This window comes from Hippoglossus stenolepis, chromosome 1, assembly GCF_022539355.2.
Source record: "Hippoglossus stenolepis isolate QCI-W04-F060 chromosome 1, HSTE1.2, whole genome shotgun sequence".
NCBI lineage: Eukaryota > Metazoa > Chordata > Actinopteri > Pleuronectiformes > Pleuronectidae > Hippoglossus > Hippoglossus stenolepis.
In genome coordinates, this window is record NC_061483.1 from 15958274 (window position 1) to 15976725 (window position 18452).

Genomic DNA, 18452 nt, shown 5'->3' on the forward strand with positions numbered 1-18452 from the left:
CTGATGAAAGCCCTACGACAAGTTCGTCAAAGTAAAAATGTGGAAAATGGCCAATATGGCCACTAAAGTCAAAATGGCGGGCTTCCTGTTGCTTTTTTCCAATTGCACCTCTGACCATTTTTGTTTGTCTTGTCATGATACACCTGGGCTACGATTTTTGTGAAGATCGGTGAAAGCTAACTGAGGGGCTTTTCCTTAGATGGCGCTGTTGAGCCATTTTCCACCCCATTTCAAATTACTCCAGCATACAATGACTTTTTGGGGTTTTGAATTCCCTGCAAACTTTGGTAACAATTTGAGCATGTCTAGGCCCTGAAAAAGCCCCAAAAGGGAAATACAAATCCTTCGAAATACAATAGGGCCTCCCACCGGAGGTGCTCGGGCCCTAACTAGACATACTCAAAAGATCATGAAACTTTGCAGGAAATTCAAGACCTACGGATATTTTATTCAATGTTGTTTTTATGTAGCCAACTGTTCCTTTGATGTCACATTTGAAACCCTCATGCCTGTGTTCTAGTTCCCACTGTCTCCTACCGAACAGTAGGAGACAGTGGGAGGCCCTATTGAACACAGGCATGAGGGCCTGTATTGTGTAGCCAACTGTTCCTTTGATGTCACGTATGAAACCCTCTTTAAATCCTATTTATTGAACTCTGGAGGAGAAATTTGTCAGTTGAGTTTGAGACGGCGACAGGATAACAGCTCCAACCTGACCCTTCATATTCAACACTGCTACCAGTCCAAGACAGGGAGAAGACAACAGCTCCAAGAAACATCAAGACTATTAGAAGACAACGGATCATTTTTCTCTACAACACTTACCCTGTACCTGTGTTCAGCCAAGATGAAGAAGGGACACAACTTAAGAAACGAGGTAAGATTTTCTAATCAGGAGACACTTTTAGTGTTACACATATTCAGACCACCTTACATTTTATTTCATTATTTCATGTTTTGTCTGTGAATTTTCAATAAACCCGTCACATCAGTCACCTGACATTCAGTCTGAACTGACAGTTGCGGTCTGTGTGTTACAATACTTTCCATGAAATGAGTCTCTGTGGATATTATGCAGCTTCTGTTTAGGATAATTCACTTTCACTTTAGTGTTGAGATACTGTACTTAAGAGAAATGCAGAAACTGCATTTAAATTAACTCGTAACAATTTCATGTGATGATCAATGTTTTAAGAGAGATAATGAATGGATGGATGAGAAATTGTCAGAATTGATGAAAGTGATGTAACTGTTAAAGTTACATTCAGCAGTGTGGATCATTAGAGATGAAGATGAAAGACCTCTTGTCTTTTTCTGTGTATCCAAACTTATGATGGGACTGTGTATTTACCTGTTATATGTATGTTTGTGTCTTTCAGTCCGTTGTACATCATGTGGAATCTCCCAGCAAAACGATTGAGTTCCTCCATGGAGAGATCAAGGAAATGGAATTTGAGGGAATGGAGCTAGCTCAGGAAAATGCGGCACTGAAGTGCATGATGTCCACAAATGATGCTAGGTGGAAGAGGGACAAAGAGGCCATGCAGGATCAGATTGATTCCGCCAAACAGGGGCAGGCCTTTGACTCTGGAAGAGCCATGCAGACAGAGTTGGAGGACGAGCTCAAGGAGTTGAAGCTGGTGTTGAAGGACAAAGAAAAGTACATCTACAAATTGAGTTCTCGTCCTAGAAACGATCAGATCGAGAGGGTGAAAAGGGAGCTGAGCGACAAGTGCAACCAGGTCAAGGCGATGGAGCTTTCCTTTGACAAGAAGATGAAGCACATCATCTCTGAGAAAGATGCAGTGATAAGTGATCTAGAGAGGCAGCTGACTGCTCAAAACTCAGCTCTGGCCAAAGAGAATATAGCTCTGAAGAAGCAGGCTGCCGAAAACACTGCTGTGGCTGCAGAGAACGCTGCTCTGGCTGCAGTGAAAGGTGCTCTAGAGAGGCAGCTGACTGCTCAAAACTCAGCTCTGGCCAAAGAGAACACAGCTCTGAAGAAGCAGGCTGCCGAAAACACTGCTGTGGCTGCAGAGAACGCTGCTCTGGCTGCAGTGAAAGGTGCTCTAGAGAGGCAGCTGACTGCTCAAAACTCAGCTCTGGCCAAAGAGAATACAGCTCTGAAGAAGCAGGCTGCCGAAAACACTGCTGTGGCTGCAGAGAACGCTGCTCTGGCTGCAGTGAAAGGTGATCTAGAGAGGCAGCTGACTGCCGAAAACTCAGCTCTGGCCAAAGAGAATACAGCTCTGAAGAAGCAGGCTGCCGAAAACACTGCTGTGGCTGCAGAGAACGCTGCTCTGGCTGCAGTGAAAGGTGATCTAGAGCGGCAGCTGACTGCAGAAAACTCAGCTCTGGACAAAGAGAACACAGCTCTGAAGAAGCTGGCTGCTGAGAACCTAGCTATAAAGGAGCATGAGGCCCTGATACTGAAGAACATTGAGCTTCAGGTACGTTAAATCAGATCATTTTAGGTTTGAATTATATGGATTGTAAGTTTGTTTCATGTTTAGACTTTGAGGAAGAAAGTGTTGACACTTATGTTGTCTCTGTCTTTTCAGGAACTCACCTTTGAGACCGACTCGGACAAGGTGAAGGTCAAAAAGGAGAAAAAGGAGAAGAAAGAGAAGAAGAAGCAGGAAAAGAAAGAGCAACTGGAGAGAGAGAAGGAGAAGAAGGAGAGCAACGAACTGAAGAAGAGGGAGAAGAAGGAGAAGAAAGAGAAGAATAAGCAGGAAAAGAAAGAGCAAATGGAGAGAAAGAAGAAGGAGAAGGAGGAGAAGGAGGAGGGGGAAGGGAGAGTGAGTTGGAAGATATTCCCCTGCTGGAAATAAATGATTGTTTTATGTTTCATAATTTTGGGTATTTCTTATCCCACTGATGTATCTTCGAATGTTCATTTTTTCCTTTAAGTTTGGTCTTAGTCAGCTGATGCCATAAAAACGGGGTGAAAGCAATATTTGAACATCTTGCATTTATGTCATTCTCTTCTCAAGTGTGACAAACAGCAAGTTCAACAGTAGATTAAGACTGCGTCAGATGTTAATCTTTATCATTTCAGTTTTACATTATATGTGTTGGTTTGTGAAAGATGTGGAGTACAACAGTATTCTCACCGAGGCGGTGGGCCATGAGCTGAAATCGGTCAGATCCAAAAAACATCTCTGGTTTTCCATCAATATGACACACCATCATGGGGAAGCCGAACGACTGGGGGGAAACAATAGGACATATTTTGTTTGTTACATGAAAACATCTTGTGCGTCTTGACGGACGGACGTGCGGCGTAACGTAACGTAACGTAACGTAACGTAACGTAACGTACAGTGACGTGACCTACAGTGACGTGACGTAACTAAAAGTACAAAAGTAACTAAAAGTACAAAAGTAACTAAAAGTACAAAAGTAACTAAAAGTACCAAAGTAACTAAAAGTAACTAAAAGTACAAAGTAACTAAAAAGTAACTAAAAGTACGAAAGTAAGTACAAAAGTAACTAAAAAAAAGTAACTCAAATAACTAAAAGTACCAAGTAACTCAAAGTAACTAAAAGTACCAAAGTAACTAAAAAGTAACTAAAGTAAGTATGAAAGTACCGAAAGTAACTAAAAGTAAAAGTAACTAAAAGTACAAAAGTAACTAAAAGTACAAAAGTAACTAAAAAGTAACTAAAAGTACCAAAGTAACTAAAAGTAACTAAAAGTACCAAAGTAACTAAAAGTAACTAAAAGTGCAATGTGAAAAGTACCGAAGTAACGAGGAACGAAAGTAACGAAAAGTAACTAAAAGTCTGAATGTAACGAAAAGTAACAAAGTAACTAAAAGTAACGAAAAGTTACAAAGTAACGACAAGTAACTAACAGTAACGAAAAGTACAAAGTAAAAGTAACGAAAAGTAACGAAAAGTAACGTAACGTAGGTGGCGCTATGACCCTGAACTAATATTAATATATGGATGTGTTCAGGTCAGGATTGTGATCATAGGTCAGTAGTTCGGAGCCGGTTGGATAATGCAGAGTGGATTTACAAAGTACTTCCTGTTTCATGGCGAATCAGTAGGTGGCGCTATGACACTGAGGAAATATTGACACATAGAGCTGTTCAGGCTTGGTCTCTGATCATGAGACATCAGTTTGGCGGTGATAGGACAATGCACACTGGAGTTATGACAACATCGTCTCCTTTGGCGAAGGATGAACCTTCGCCGCACCTCAATGTTTACACGGTTTGAGGAAATGTCACAATTCTGACCATGATCCAATGACTTGACTGAGCTCTTTTGAGCTGTATATTGTAAAGCAGCCAGGAGCAGTTCATCAAAGTAAAAACATGTCACTTCCTGTAGCCAGCAGGTGGCGCTGTGATTTTAAGTCAAGATTTCTGTGTAGATGTCATCAGGCTGGGACTCTTGTCTTACATGTCTAGTTTGGAACTCGATTGGAACAAATATGTCAGAGATACAGAACCTCATGTTTTGATGGCGTGTAATCAAACTTTGACACCACGCCACGGTCACACCGTGTGATGAAAAATCGATCTTTGAGTTAGTTTTTATCTCCATCTTGTTTAAATGACACTCATCTCAATATGAAGTTGATCTGATGAAAGCCCTACGACAAGTTCGTCAAAGTAAAAATGTGAAAAATGGCCAATATGGCCACTAAAGTCAAAATGGCGGGCTTCCTGTTGCTTTTTTCCAATTGCACCTCTGACCATTTTTGTTTGTCTTGTCATGATACACCTGGGCTACGATTTTTGTGAAGATCGGTGAAAGCTAACTGAGGGGCTTTTCCTTAGATGGCGCTGTTGAGCCATTTTTCCACGCCCATTTCAAATTACTCCAGCATACAATTACTTTTTGGGGTTTTGAATTCCCTGCAAACTTTGGTAACAATTTGAGCATGTCTAGGCCCTGAAAAAGCCCCAAAAGGGAAATACAAATCCTTTGGAATACAATAGGGCCTCCCACCGGAGGTGCTCGGGCCCTAATAAACTTTAGATATGTAGCACTTATCTAAACAATGTTACAAAGTGCTCATGGGAATAAAACAAGGCACTAAAAAGTTAGAATTAGCATCACTTCGACTTTCAGTAACATCGACAAGGACATCACTGTATTAGTAATAACTACACATGTATGATTAAATAGCAGGAGCTATTACACTTTTTCTAACACTGTTTGGCCACATTCTTTAATACAATAAACTTTTTAAAAACTCTGTTACATAACTGATGCATAAAAAGCACAACATATAGTGCGATGGAAACGTTTCTATGATTGAGTCATGTGGTTTCATTTTTTTAAGTTTTACTTTACAGAATAAACTCTACAGATGTGACTGATGAGCTGCTCGTTTTGCACGCGCACGTGTGACACTGCGGCTGTTTGTAATCCTTAGAAAGGACGTCTCTGAAGATACAATGTTTGTTTTGAGTTTCTTGTCATGGATTGTTTGTTTTTTTTAAATAAAGAAAACGGTCTCATGAAATGAGTCGTGGGTCCTTGTAGGTATAGAGACATGTGGTGACTGCTGGAGAGGAGGAGTGAGGAGGAGGAGGAGGGGGAGGAAGAGGAGGAGGAGGCAGGAGGGCAGGAAAGCTCTGATCGAGCGGTCACTTGTGCAGAAACCCTCCTGTAGTTCACCCACCATGGGGCCTGGAGCAGCTCCCTTGCACCTGGAACTGTTCGTGGTTTTGTTTCCGCTGGCTCCGTTTCTCCTCGCTCACCGGATGATCCCAGACTCCTCCACCGCCGGTAAACACGCTGTTTCCACTCACTGTGCACGAGTCAGGTGTCCACGAGGGACGCGCACTACAGCTTATGGTGCAGGATGAACTTGTAAACTTACTATCGCCTCCATTGGCATGTTTAGAAGTTTTCTTTAATTCGTTTTAACTACCGATCCCATGCGTTTCGTTGTGTGTTCTTTGTTATGGATCAGTTTGCTGTGTTTTAGTATGTTTGTGTGTGTTTGTCCCTGCTTGTATTTATATTTGACTGTTTTTTTACTAATTCAGCAACCTTAACCAGGACTACCTGACAGAAGAGATATTAAATCTGAATTGGTCCTTCCTGGTTGAATTAAGCATAACACCATAACATAGAATTAACCCTGTACATCAATACAGTACAGTGAGTGACCCATGGGGCACATTAATGAATGTGGGGAGTTGTTTTCTTAATGCTGACAGTCAAGTGGCAATCCTTCAAGCTGTGGACTCTGGGTTTTCTTAGCTGTCCAAATCTATCTGGCAAAGCACCAGATTAACAAATTACCAAGTTGATGGTATTTTATCCAAACACATGGCACAATTAGCAACTTGTTACTGCAGAGCTGAATCTGAAAATGCATCCTAACTTTTTTATGACGCGCTCAGATGTAATCAGTAAATATCAGGGGTGTTCCTACCTGACCATGTTATTTATCCATAGGACGACCGTACATCTCTGAATTAATGATTCCAGTACATTATATATAGTAATGTAATGTAGAAGTCATATGGTGTGGCTTCTGTTATTAAAAAGGAAAAGTTGTCATACAGGCCAAAAGCATCCTGAGTGGTATATGTGTGTTTGTGATGATCAGGGTATTATTATTTCTTTTTAAATGAGGTGGTGTTTGTTAGCTTAGTACACGCAGACATGGTGAAAATAAATGTTCATTGTTTTGATTGATATTTTGTGTTTAACTGAAGAGACCCTTGAGTGAAACTGTGACATAGTCCACACACACACACACACACACACACACACACACACACACACACACACACACACACACACACTCTGACATAAACTCAAACATCCCGCCAAAACATTGCATTCCGTTGCCGTGGCGACAGGGGCAGATGTATACTAAATGAGCGTTTCTGTTTTCTCCCAGGCCTCGGGGTGAAGGAGTACTCGCAGATTGTCGCCCAGCACAATAGACTGCGCAGCCGGGTCAGACCCATGGCAGCTAACATGCAAAAAATGGTTTGTGACACCTATTGTCTGTTTCTTCTGTGTGTGTGTGTGTGTGTGTGTGTGTGTGTGTGTGTGTGTGTGTGTGTGTGTGTGTGTGTGTGTGTGTGTGTGTGTGTGTGGTGTGAATGTGGGTTTCAGATTAACATAATCCATTTGTTGATGTTCTCTTGTTAAAAACTGAAGGTGCTACACTGCCCACAGAGCTCTCTATGAGAATGATTTTCTTTTTAATGTAGACTTTCTCTCCCTCCACTGATGCAACAGTCCACGTGTTGTAATATAATATAATAATAATAATAACTTTATTCATGTAGCGATTATCTAAACAAGGTTACAAAGTGCTTCACAAAATATATATTACTATCACATTTAAGCTCTGTCAGACTAGTTGTTATAATGAAAATAATAATATTTAGTTGTATCAGGTGTTTCAGCCTTTTAATCCCAATAACATTAAAAGCTGAACCTGAGGGTACACTGAGGCTGAAGGTAAATCTGACTGGCTACTGGCTTGTATCTCAGTACTATGAAAGCCATGTGGCCTCAGTAGCTCAGACATCATTACCTCTATGCCTTTTTAAATTAAACACCTACTGTCATAGGCAGCAGATTCATAAGCCGTCCTTATGTTATAATTCTGTTGGGCTCCATGTCCGAGCAATTAAGTGGTTCTGGACGGTTTTCCACGGAACTTGGTGGAAGGATGTGATAAAAATCAAGGAAGGACCCATTAAATGCTGGTGTGGACTTGGATCAGGGGGCAGATCCAAGAATTTTTTCTTACAGAATTATTCATGGCTCTTGATGACAAAAATGTATCAGATCTAGTGAATTGAAATGCAGTTTCATAAGGGGACTGTTGGGTCTTGGCAGAGGTACACACTCTCTCAGTGCCATTCTAGTTACATTAAAAACACAAACAATTTGAAAAACACCGTATCTCACAATGTTTAAGAAAATGTAAAAATAAATCCTGGACCTACCCCCATACAAATCACACCATTTAATGGGTTCCCTCTGGTTTATATCATGTCCTTCCACCAAGGTTTCATGGAAATCCGTTGGGTAGTTTTTGCGTAATGCTGCTGACCAACCAACAAATGAAAACAAGTAATTAGCCTTGCATAGCATCATGTATAGCATCATGTATAGCATCATGCATAGCATCATGTATAGCATCATGTATAGCATCATGTGAATGTCACACATGTTTTTCTCCTTTTTTTCCCTCTGAAATAGAATTGAAGTAGAATCAAGCATCATTAGTCACTTGTTTGTCTGTTAACCCTACAGATGAACACAGATAGTTAAATTACTTTAGATACACTGTCAATCATAAATTTGACAGAGTGATATGAAAGGTCAGAGCGCCACGATGAGATGTTGTTGAATGTGCTCCAACTCTGAATATTAATCTTTCACTCGGGTTATTCTGACCCCACCTTCTGCAAAGTACACAATCCTATCTCATTTCATCTATTGCGTTTCCATTCGGTTCTTACCGCATCCACACAACTGTCCTGCCTGCATGTGATTGTGATTGTGAGAGGTAATGATGGATTATGACGCTCACAATGGATTAGATATCCTCCGGGCCGACTATGAGATTTGTGCCAGGGCAAACTGTCACTTCATAGATTACATCCTCAAAGCCACATGCTCCGACTGAAGCCCTTTTCTTCGACTGCTCTTCAGCCTTAGAGAACTGTTCTCAACTGATAAGGCGGTAATGAGAAAAAGAGGATGTGGATAATCATTCTGCATTCACAGCTGTGGTATTACAGGTAATTTCCCTGCAAAAACCCTCAGAGGGGCTTTGTCGAGCTGAAGAGGCATATTAAAGAGCTTTACTGATAGACGTTAAAAGGCTCAAGGCTTCCACTGAGTTTTTGAATATCTGAATATGGAATTTTTTTTTTTTACGTACAGAAACGAACCAGCAAGCATTATGGTGAGATTGTGTTTAAGTGATTAAAATATAGTCCTTTAGGCTTTGCTTAAGGCTGAGATAAGATAACAATATTTTTAGGAATAAATGATGCTCCTCCTTTTCTCACCCAGTTCCCCGTCTGCGAGTTTTCTTTGAGCTCGTGAAAAGTATTATGAGGTCACACCATCTCTCTCAGATGCAGATAATTAAAGTTCAGTATGAACTTTTGATATGAAGATCACAAACCTCCTGGCCACGAGATCTTGTCTCATCACAGAGCAGAGTGAACGCTGAACTTGATCAGCCTTTCCACACCACACATCAGAGTCATAGCTTTGATACTTATCCTCCAAACTGCGTAACCGTGCAGAAACATTTGGATAGACGTTTCATTTTAAGAGATTAATGCATGTACCTTTTTTAGTAGATGCACAGATAGCTCAGTGACAGGAAAGATGGCAATGGGACACCTTGACTTTTCTTGGAATAAAATTAACTTGTTTCTCAAAGTAGGAAGTTTCTCTTAAAGGAAAGTTTATCAAGAAACCAAAAAAATTACCAGTACTCTCACAACGATAATGTTTTTTTGTATTGTGTTCCTGACATATTGCATCCATAATAGTGACCTTTAGCTTTGACCAATGAACTCATAAGAATGAAAAAATCTTATGAGTTGATATTTGAGGTCCAACTGACAACTGGTCCAAATTTGAGGAAATTCCCTAAAGTCAGACTTGAGTTATCGTGACCAAGAGGCCAAACACAAGTTTTGTTGTTATGACTGTGACCTTTGACCCTTGACCACCAAATTGTAATGAGTTCATTGGAGAGTCCAATGGAAATTTTGTACCAAATTTGAAAAGATTCCCTGCAGGTACTCCTGAGATATTGAGTTCACAAGGCAAAAAACATGTTTTATGTGAGGTCACAACAACCTTGACCTTTGACAACCACAATCTAATCAGTTCCTCCCTGAGTTTGTACCAAATTTGAGAAATTCACTTAAGGCGTCGGTATATTGTGCTCACAAGAATTGGACGGACAATCTGAAAACATAATGCCCCTGTGGATGCATAAATAGGAGAATCAAAATCCAACATCCAATATCCCTCGCCCAGAGACACTGGAGCTTAGATTCTCTATAATGCAGTAAATAGTTTAATTTAAAAAAAATAAAAAATTTAATTTACCCTTCCCTTATTGGTTACTCCGGGAGTCATACAAAGGATTACTGATGCAAAAACAATAACCCATCATTTATCCATCAATCATTTATAAATGTTAAAGATTTGACCCTCCCAGTCGGAACAGAACTAACTGCAATGATTTCAGTACTAAAGTAAATGTGGCAGAGTTTTAGAGGAAAGTTTGTCTGGAAACCAGTCGTTTGTTTGAAGCAGCCAATCCAAAGCTTGGAAAATGTGCCACTCAAACCAGGGCTTTAGTGAAGTGTTTATACCAGAGTGTCAGTCTGTGTTTGTTGGCCCTGTCACGACCTGGCAGTTTGCCTAAGATGTCTCCTGCCCTGTCGCCCACTTCAGCCAACAGTTGGCTCCGACCCATGAAAAGAATTAAATCACTCAGGCACTATTAGGAACGACCTTCATGCCAACAAGTTCTTCTGTCATCCCGTCTTAATCAGTATCTGCAAAGTACAATACAAGCTTTATTAGATCCAAACAACACACTTTGATGAATGAGTTATCTGATGATTAGAATTTCCTGTTTGTAATTATTGATGTCATTACTAAGTCATTCTTTTTTTTATCAATTATTATTTAATGCCTTTCTATGCATCACTTGTTGAGGAACTATTCACGATAAAGATAATCAGCTCCTGCTGACAGGTCTGCTGCTTGTCTGTACCTTTATATTGAACAAGATATCTCAGGAACACCTTGAGGGTATTTCTTTAAATTTGGTACAAATATTCATTTGGACTCACGGATGAAGTGCTTACAATTTGATGGTCAAAGGTCAATGTCACGATGACCTCATGTTCATGTGAACGTGATATATCAGGATCACCCATCAGGAATTTTGTTACATCTGGCACAAACATTTACTTTGACTCAAGGAATTTGGAGGTCAAGGTCATTGTGACCCCAAGAAACACCTCAAGAGCATTCTTTCAAATTTCAAGATGACAAATGACCTGATTAGATGTGGGTGGTCGGAGGTCAGAGGTCACTGTGGCCTCACAAAGCCTCTTGAACAAGATGAAGTCTGTCTTTATGGCATTTCTTCAAATTCTGACCAGTTGTCACTTGAACTTGAAGATCAACTGATTAGATTTCAGTGGTCAAAGGTGATTGTGACCTCATGTGAGTTTGGGGGAAACACATCATGACGACTGCACTGGTTGGCGGCGGCATACAAACCACTGGGTGGAATTCCTAGTTTAAAAAGGCAGGAGTGTACTAATTTGATTAAATACACTATTCCTATTGTCTTTATCCCTAGGAGTGGGATGAGAAGTTGGCCTTACTGGCAAAAGAGATGGCAGAGTCCTGTCACAGAGACCCCTCCCCTCAACACCCCACAACGCTCAGTCACATTGGCTTGATCAGTCAGCGTTTTCCTCGTGGCGTCACCTCATTTCATGATGTCATCGACTCCTGGTTCGAGGAGGGAAGGGATTTTCTCTACTTGAGTGGGCGATGTAGAGAGAACACCACCTGTCAACACTATACACAGGTATTCACACACTGATACAAACTGTACATGTTTGTGCATCAATGAAACCTCCTAGATATTCATATATGTGTTTTAAAGGCGTTTTAATGCGTCTAATCCCTGTTGTTGTTGTTGTTGTAGATGGTGTGGGCCACTTCCAGTCATGTGGGCTGTGCCAGCCAGCTGTGTCAGAGGGAAGGAGGCCTCTGGGACATATTTGTCTGTGCATATTACCCTGGGTAACCATTACAAACCTTTTCAACAAAAATGAAAACATCAAATCCACCTGAGAACAGCATAGATTGAGCAAATTAAATATTTGTTTTAAACTAAATACAAACAGAGAGTTGAATCTGCCATCCTGCTCAAAAATAACTTACTTACTGGAATACTTGAAATAGCAGTATTTACATGAAAGGTTCTATTATTAAAAGAATTGCATCTAATACATCTACTTTATTATGATCTGTTTTTAATTTATTGTACCAGGATAACCCACTCAGTGTCAGTACTGCTTTCCAGGGAATCTTGTGTTGAAAAAGGATCTGAAAGCACCTATTAATGAAGGTGTCCGAATATAAATATCGTAAAACCAAGTCCTTGTTCTGTGGACATTTCATTCGTTCATTTGAAATTTAAGATGGTTAAAACTCACTTGCCATCACTCGGCATCCAATTGTTGGTCTCTTCTGTGCTCTGCAGTTTATATTTGTTGTTTCAGGGGGAACTGGGAGGTGAATGGCCGCCTGGTGACGCCCTACAAGTCGGGGCTGTACTGCTCCCTCTGCACGTCTTCCATGTCTGGCTGCTTTAGACTGTGGGATCATGTAGGTGGATTGTGTGGTAAGACCAGATGTATGCACTGCATATATTTAGATATGCCTGTTTAGTATGCTGTCATTGGTCGTTCACTCAGTGAGGGTTTTGAATGCACAATTAATTCCAAGGATTAAACATGAAACCTTGAAATATAAATGCCTGACCTAGACCTGCTGTTTTTGAAGGATAAATCTGGAATTTTCTATTTTTCTCTCAGGGTAATTTTGTGCATCTTCCCCAATTAACATAGTTAATTATCGTTATTGATGCATATGACATTAAGTCGTCTTTCATAAAGATTTCAGCTTCACATGAGACATATTTTTGGTTGTCAAATATTGTTCATTGTTTCTACCTTTTATTTTCTATCCAGGTTTTGTCTTTCATCCATCCAACTATTATTTATACTGCTTATCCTTTGAGGGTCACAGGGGCTGGAGCCAATCCCAAATGAAATTGACACACAAATTCAGGTAGAAGATGCAAACTCTTTCCGTTCTATTGAACTGTGTGCATCTTTACTTTACCAGAGATTCCAAGGAACCCATGTCGTATGAGCTGCGGTCAGCACGGCCATCTTAACATCTCATCATGCAAGTGCAACTGTGATGCGGGCTTCACCGGACGCTTTTGTCAAGGTAGCAGTAGAAGACCGTAAACATATCAAGCAACATTAAATGGGTTTGTTGTCTATAGTATTTTAATATTCATGGTAGCGAGGCAGACGATAATATGGCAGTTTGTTTTTCAGTACGTTGCAGTGTGCAGTGTGTGCACGGTCAATTCAAAGAAGAAGAATGCTCTTGCTTGTGTGATGTTGGCTACGCTGGTGCTGAGTGTGCAGGTAAGTGCAGTGTACTTAAGTACAGGAATGTATCATACGTCTCAGCTATTTTTTATTCTGAGACAGATTGGCTTCAAAAATTCGAAAGCACACAAAGACCCACACTCTACGGAAGATCTGTTTGCTACTGTATCCTTATTCAGACTTAAAGGTTGTTGAAGACATTTAAGTGGGACAGTTTTACATTTCAATTGCATACATATCTTCTGGCTCTGATGATGTGAATGTAATTCCAACACTGTCACAACAAAATTCAGTTTGATAGCACGGACTACATTTCTGCAAATCCCATCCACATGCACAACTGAAACTGTTTAAAAGATGACAATATATTCAAGTGCATTCACTGAACTGGATCCCTGACGGATATGTTGCCTTCTTGTGTCCCAACAGAGAAAGTGCAGTTTCCCTTCCACGGCTGTGACGTGATGATAGATGGAGAGTGCTTCACTGTGTCTTCAGAGGCCGACACCTACTATGGAGCCAAAATTCACTGTCAGGTCAGAGATGAGTGTGCGTTTCCCACTGAGAGAGTCAGTCCTCCAGCCATGCATCAAAGAAATGATTATATCAAGACTTTCACTGTGGTCTTTACTTTGTTCAAACCACCAGGAACAAGGGGGAATTCTATGTCAGATCCACAGTCAGAAGGTTCAGGACATCCTGGCGTTTTATCTCAGTCACCTGGAGACAAGTAATGAGGTCACCAACGCCGACTTTGAGACACGGAATTTCTGGATTGGTACAATCTTTCATCTTGGTCATCCAAATGTGTAACCTGTTTAATCAACACAATATTCTCTACCACTGGGATACTGTAGCAGACTGCTGTCATTTTGATGAGGTTCAGCAACAGGTGGAGATGCTGCACGGATACAACAGCACTGTTTTTGTTCCCCAGGTCTCACATATAAGCCTCTGAAAGACTCATTTCGCTGGGACACAGGAGAGATCCCTGGATTCAGCAGCTTCGCCTTTGGGCAACCTGACAACCAAGGGTAAGAGACCCGTTTAGCTACTGCAGAGCGCATCACAAACAGAGATGGCTGGGTGCAATGGAGCTAAACAAACAACAACACATATCACCTGAGAGCAGGAAACCTTATTTCTCTGTGGAAGCTTCAGGTTTTTGTTGTAATCTGGTTTACAACTGCAAAATGTAAGTCACAAAAGAATGTAATCTTTCAAGCCTGCAAGCAGTTCAAATTAAACTATTTCCATACAGGAGATAAGAGAAAAGGCCTCATCTCAGCACAAAACTAGTGAGTCCTTGTTCTCTGTATGGAAGCCTCTGCAGTTATGAATTGCACTTGTTTATTCAGCATTTGCCTGTAATTTATTACCAATATGTAAATCCAGACAGTGATGTTGACTGACCTGCAACCTTCACCCAGACCACTAGATGTCTCTCTCTTTCTATCTATCTATCTATCTATCTATCTATCTATCTATCTATCTATCTATCTATCTATCTATCTATCTATCTATCTATCTATCTATCTATCTATCTATCTATCTATCTATCTATCTATCTATCTATCTATCTATCTATCTATCTATCTATCTATCTATCTATCTATCTATCTATCTATCTATCTGTCTGTCTATCTGTCTGTCTGTCTGTCTGTCTGTCTGTCTGTCTGTCTATCTATCTATTTGTCCATCTATCCATCTATCCATCCATCCAGCCGTCCCTCTGTCTGTCCCTCTGTCTACACTATAAAAATATTTCCTATGCTGGTTGTATTTCCACTTCAAACAGGAAAATAAAATGTGAGTGATCTGACTTTTATCCTCATTCACTGTAAAACCTTCCCCCATGTACTCTGTCTCTGTCCAGTTTTGGAAACTGTGTCGAGCTGCAGGCATCAAGTGCTTTCAACTGGAATGACCAGCGCTGTAAAACACGGAACCGATACATCTGCCAACATGGTAAGGCTTCTTCAGGGAGAGGGGGGGAGGAAGTTCCCTCATTGACCACCCAGTGTGATGCTGTGAGGTGGAGATGTTAACCACAGAGTCACTTTCTCTCTTGCCTCTGTACACGGTTGGCTGCATGTCTTCAGCTGCAACATGTCCACATTGGACTCACAAGGGAGACTGACTTTCACCTCCTGCTGTCCGTCCAGCAGCAGCTGCTCTGATCCAGAAAACCATCATGCTCTGAGTGTCATGGCGAAACAGATTTGTCTCTCTCAAGGTCCCATAGCCGACCATGCAGCCATTAAAGCAGGATTCAGTGCAGGTGTCCCCCTCCTTCTGACAAAATGTAGCCCGACCTATATTTGTGGTGAGGCTGATTCTGATAAAGAGAGTACGGGTCTGAAAACACACAGAAGCGTAGTCTTGACACATTATTAAACCTGTTACCAAAATTGAAGCCTAATTATTCGCTTTTGTATTTTCTTATATCTTTGTTAAATCAAGGTCCTGCTGATACTTGAAGTCCCAACTGTCAATCTTTACGTCTTACCCAATTCTATAGCATCTGATAAACCAAACTTACCGTAAAAAATTAACAACAATCAATGTGATAAGAAAAATGTATTAGATGTGTACATTTTAGTTTGCACCATGTCCCAATTACTAGCATGGAGGAGGGGATTTATGACCTACACTGCAGCCAGCCACCAAGGGGCGATCAAGAGGCTTTGGCTTCACTTTTTGGTCATCTTCCATCTTTGCATCTTAATATAAAGTCTATGGTCCTAAGCAATGGGCAGCCACTCAGTCCTCCAAATCCTGGGGAAGATACAAGTGTGTTTATTGTGACCGAACTCGTCCTGAGCCCGATGTTCTCCCTGATTACAGGAACCTGCAGTGTAAAGAATCAAGTAGAACCAGCCAACGAGACAGAACCTGACCTGAACACAAATATCGTTTCAAAATGTTATCTTTTTATATTTTTTATTCAAACTGTACAGTGAAATGACTGTGTTCACTAGTATTTACATATTTTACTGCCTCTGTGACTGACAGTCACTGCAGGGTGAAGTGTAAAATGATAATCCAGGGTGTTCGTTAATGATGTGAACACAACATTGGAATCTCTGTGATCCTGCCCACACATTCAAACATGGCACTCAGTCTAAATCAATGACACTCAGTGTTCGCCATCAAGAGCCTTCAAACAATCAATATACACAAAGACCCACAGTGTGTAGACACACACACACACCACTTACATTGATCAAGAGGGATGAGATGGCGGCAGATGTTTAGTTTTACCCACTTGAGTGTGTCTTTGCGAGTGGCTGGTATGTAATCTGCTATTGATCGGAGCTGAAAGAGCGATCTGTTCTGTATGTGGTCAAAGACACAGGGACGATTTCTTTACAACTTGCTTTTTGAAGAGCTCTTAATGATCCAGCCTGTGTAGCTGGTGTTTGTGTAAAACAGGACTGGTAGTTCGTGATCAAGAGAGGGCTCGAGGGTCAGATTATAACGGCGGTTAAGCTACATTAGCATAGAGGTCGTTAGAAAGCTAATCGTATGTGCATATTCTTCAATCAGTCATAATCTCGTCCTTCCTCTCAAAATAAAAGGCGGAATTTCACGGCAGCAACAAAGAGTGAAATTCATAAATTCGGCTGATTATAAGCCGATAGGGCCTTTCACCCCAAAGTCATCTACAGCTTTCATGACTGTGTTGTGTTATTGGTAATAAAAACGATAAGTGGATATCATACAGCCTAAGGGGGAGACAGTAAAATATGTTTACTATGCTTCAGAGTACTGTGTGTACATGTGTGTGTGTTTGTGTGTGTTTGTGTGCGCGCGGGGTCTATAGTTTTAATCTCTTCTTTCATGCTGCACCTTAATAACAGCTACAAAAGGATTAGGACACAACCAAACCTCTTTTTGATACTTACATTTTTTTCATTTCTCAACATAATATTTTTACATTGTTTTATAATGTGTGTGTGTGTGTGTGTGTGTGTGTGTGTGTGTGTGTGTGTGTGTGTGTGTGTGTGTGTGTGTGTGTGTGTGTGTGTGTGTGTGTGTGTGTGTGTGTGTGTGTGTGTGTGTGTGTGTGTGTGTGTGTCATAGCTGCAGAGCACATTGCCCGGTGGAACGATGGCAGGTGATGGACCTCGATTCCTCAAAGTGGTGAGACCATGGTCTGTAAATTAAGATGGACGACCCGTCACCACTATCCAGAAATGGAGCTAAAACATCCTGGATACAAGACATTTGGAGCCAGAGTCAGTGGGGGATGGAGCTGCAGTAGCAACGTCCCCAACGTCCGCTCAAACAATCTCAAGTCAGTCTCAGCTGTCAATCATTTCACCCCATTTTGATGTCAAATAATGAACCTGTTTGTCTCCCATGCTAATAAAGAGGAGGTGGGACTTATGACCTACACTGAAGCCAGCCACCAGGGGGCAAACAAGACGTTTTGGCTTCACTTTTGGGGAGAAGTCATGTCATCCACTTTTATATACAGTCTATGGGTGAAACTAGGTTTGCTGTACTGTACATGTTAAATGTCAGATGTGACAACAACCACTCTCGTTGGTATCTTCTGTCAATCGCTGTAGATGCATCAGGGTAGTTTAATGTATATACTGCATATTGTAAATGATGTATCATTAAACTGTTGTATGTCAAGTGGTCATTGAATATTCTTTGCACGTATCCTCTGAGTGAGCAGCTTCAGTTTGAATGAAAAGTCTGCCACATGTTAAATATGACATGGGCGGGGAAAATCCAAAACCTGATTATACAACACAAGGAATAACTGGAGAGAGTTTGAACATGAGTGTAACAAAAACATCTGGCATTGGAAGTTGATAGGATTGGGTTCTTAGGTTTGTGACACAACCCCTTGCTGTCTGAATCTGTTCTTTGTTTTCAGTCTGGTATTTGTTTAATGCAGTGGGTAGGTGGAAATACTCAGCCACAAGATATGTCTTATATAATATCAACGTTTTAACATGTTAACATGTTTAAAAACTTGACTCTCACAATGTGGGACTTTGAGAGAGGTGGTAGATTCACCTGACCTTTATCAGAATAACACGAAATCAAATCAACAGATTTCTCGAGGTGCTTCATGCATTTCTGCTGCTGAGTTTTCCCCAGCCCGTGACAACGCTGTGACTCAGCAGCTGGTAACGAAACTTGATCTGTCTACACGCAGACGCCACAAACCACTGACTTCAGAGCATACGAGGAGGTGGTTAGTAAAATATGAATTCACAAAATGTCAAGGAA

The 18452-nt window shown here is 40.9% G+C and overlaps 1 protein-coding gene across 1 annotated transcript; it reads left to right on the forward strand.

Annotated features, from left to right (window-relative positions):
• The first annotated feature begins 5598 nt into the window (after positions 1-5598).
• LOC118110560 (C-type lectin domain family 18 member A) lies at positions 5599-17776 on the forward strand. The gene is made up of 12 exons (XM_035158442.2): positions 5599-5754; positions 6884-6975; positions 11360-11593; positions 11714-11811; positions 12294-12415; positions 12922-13029; positions 13143-13235; positions 13629-13735; positions 13848-13977; positions 14137-14233; positions 15076-15167; positions 17286-17776. The coding sequence occupies exons 1-12, from the start codon at positions 5649-5651 to the stop codon at positions 17321-17323; spliced, it is 1317 nt and encodes a 438-aa protein (XP_035014333.1). The 5' UTR covers positions 5599-5648; the 3' UTR covers positions 17324-17776.
• The last annotated feature ends 676 nt before the right edge of the window (positions 17777-18452 follow it).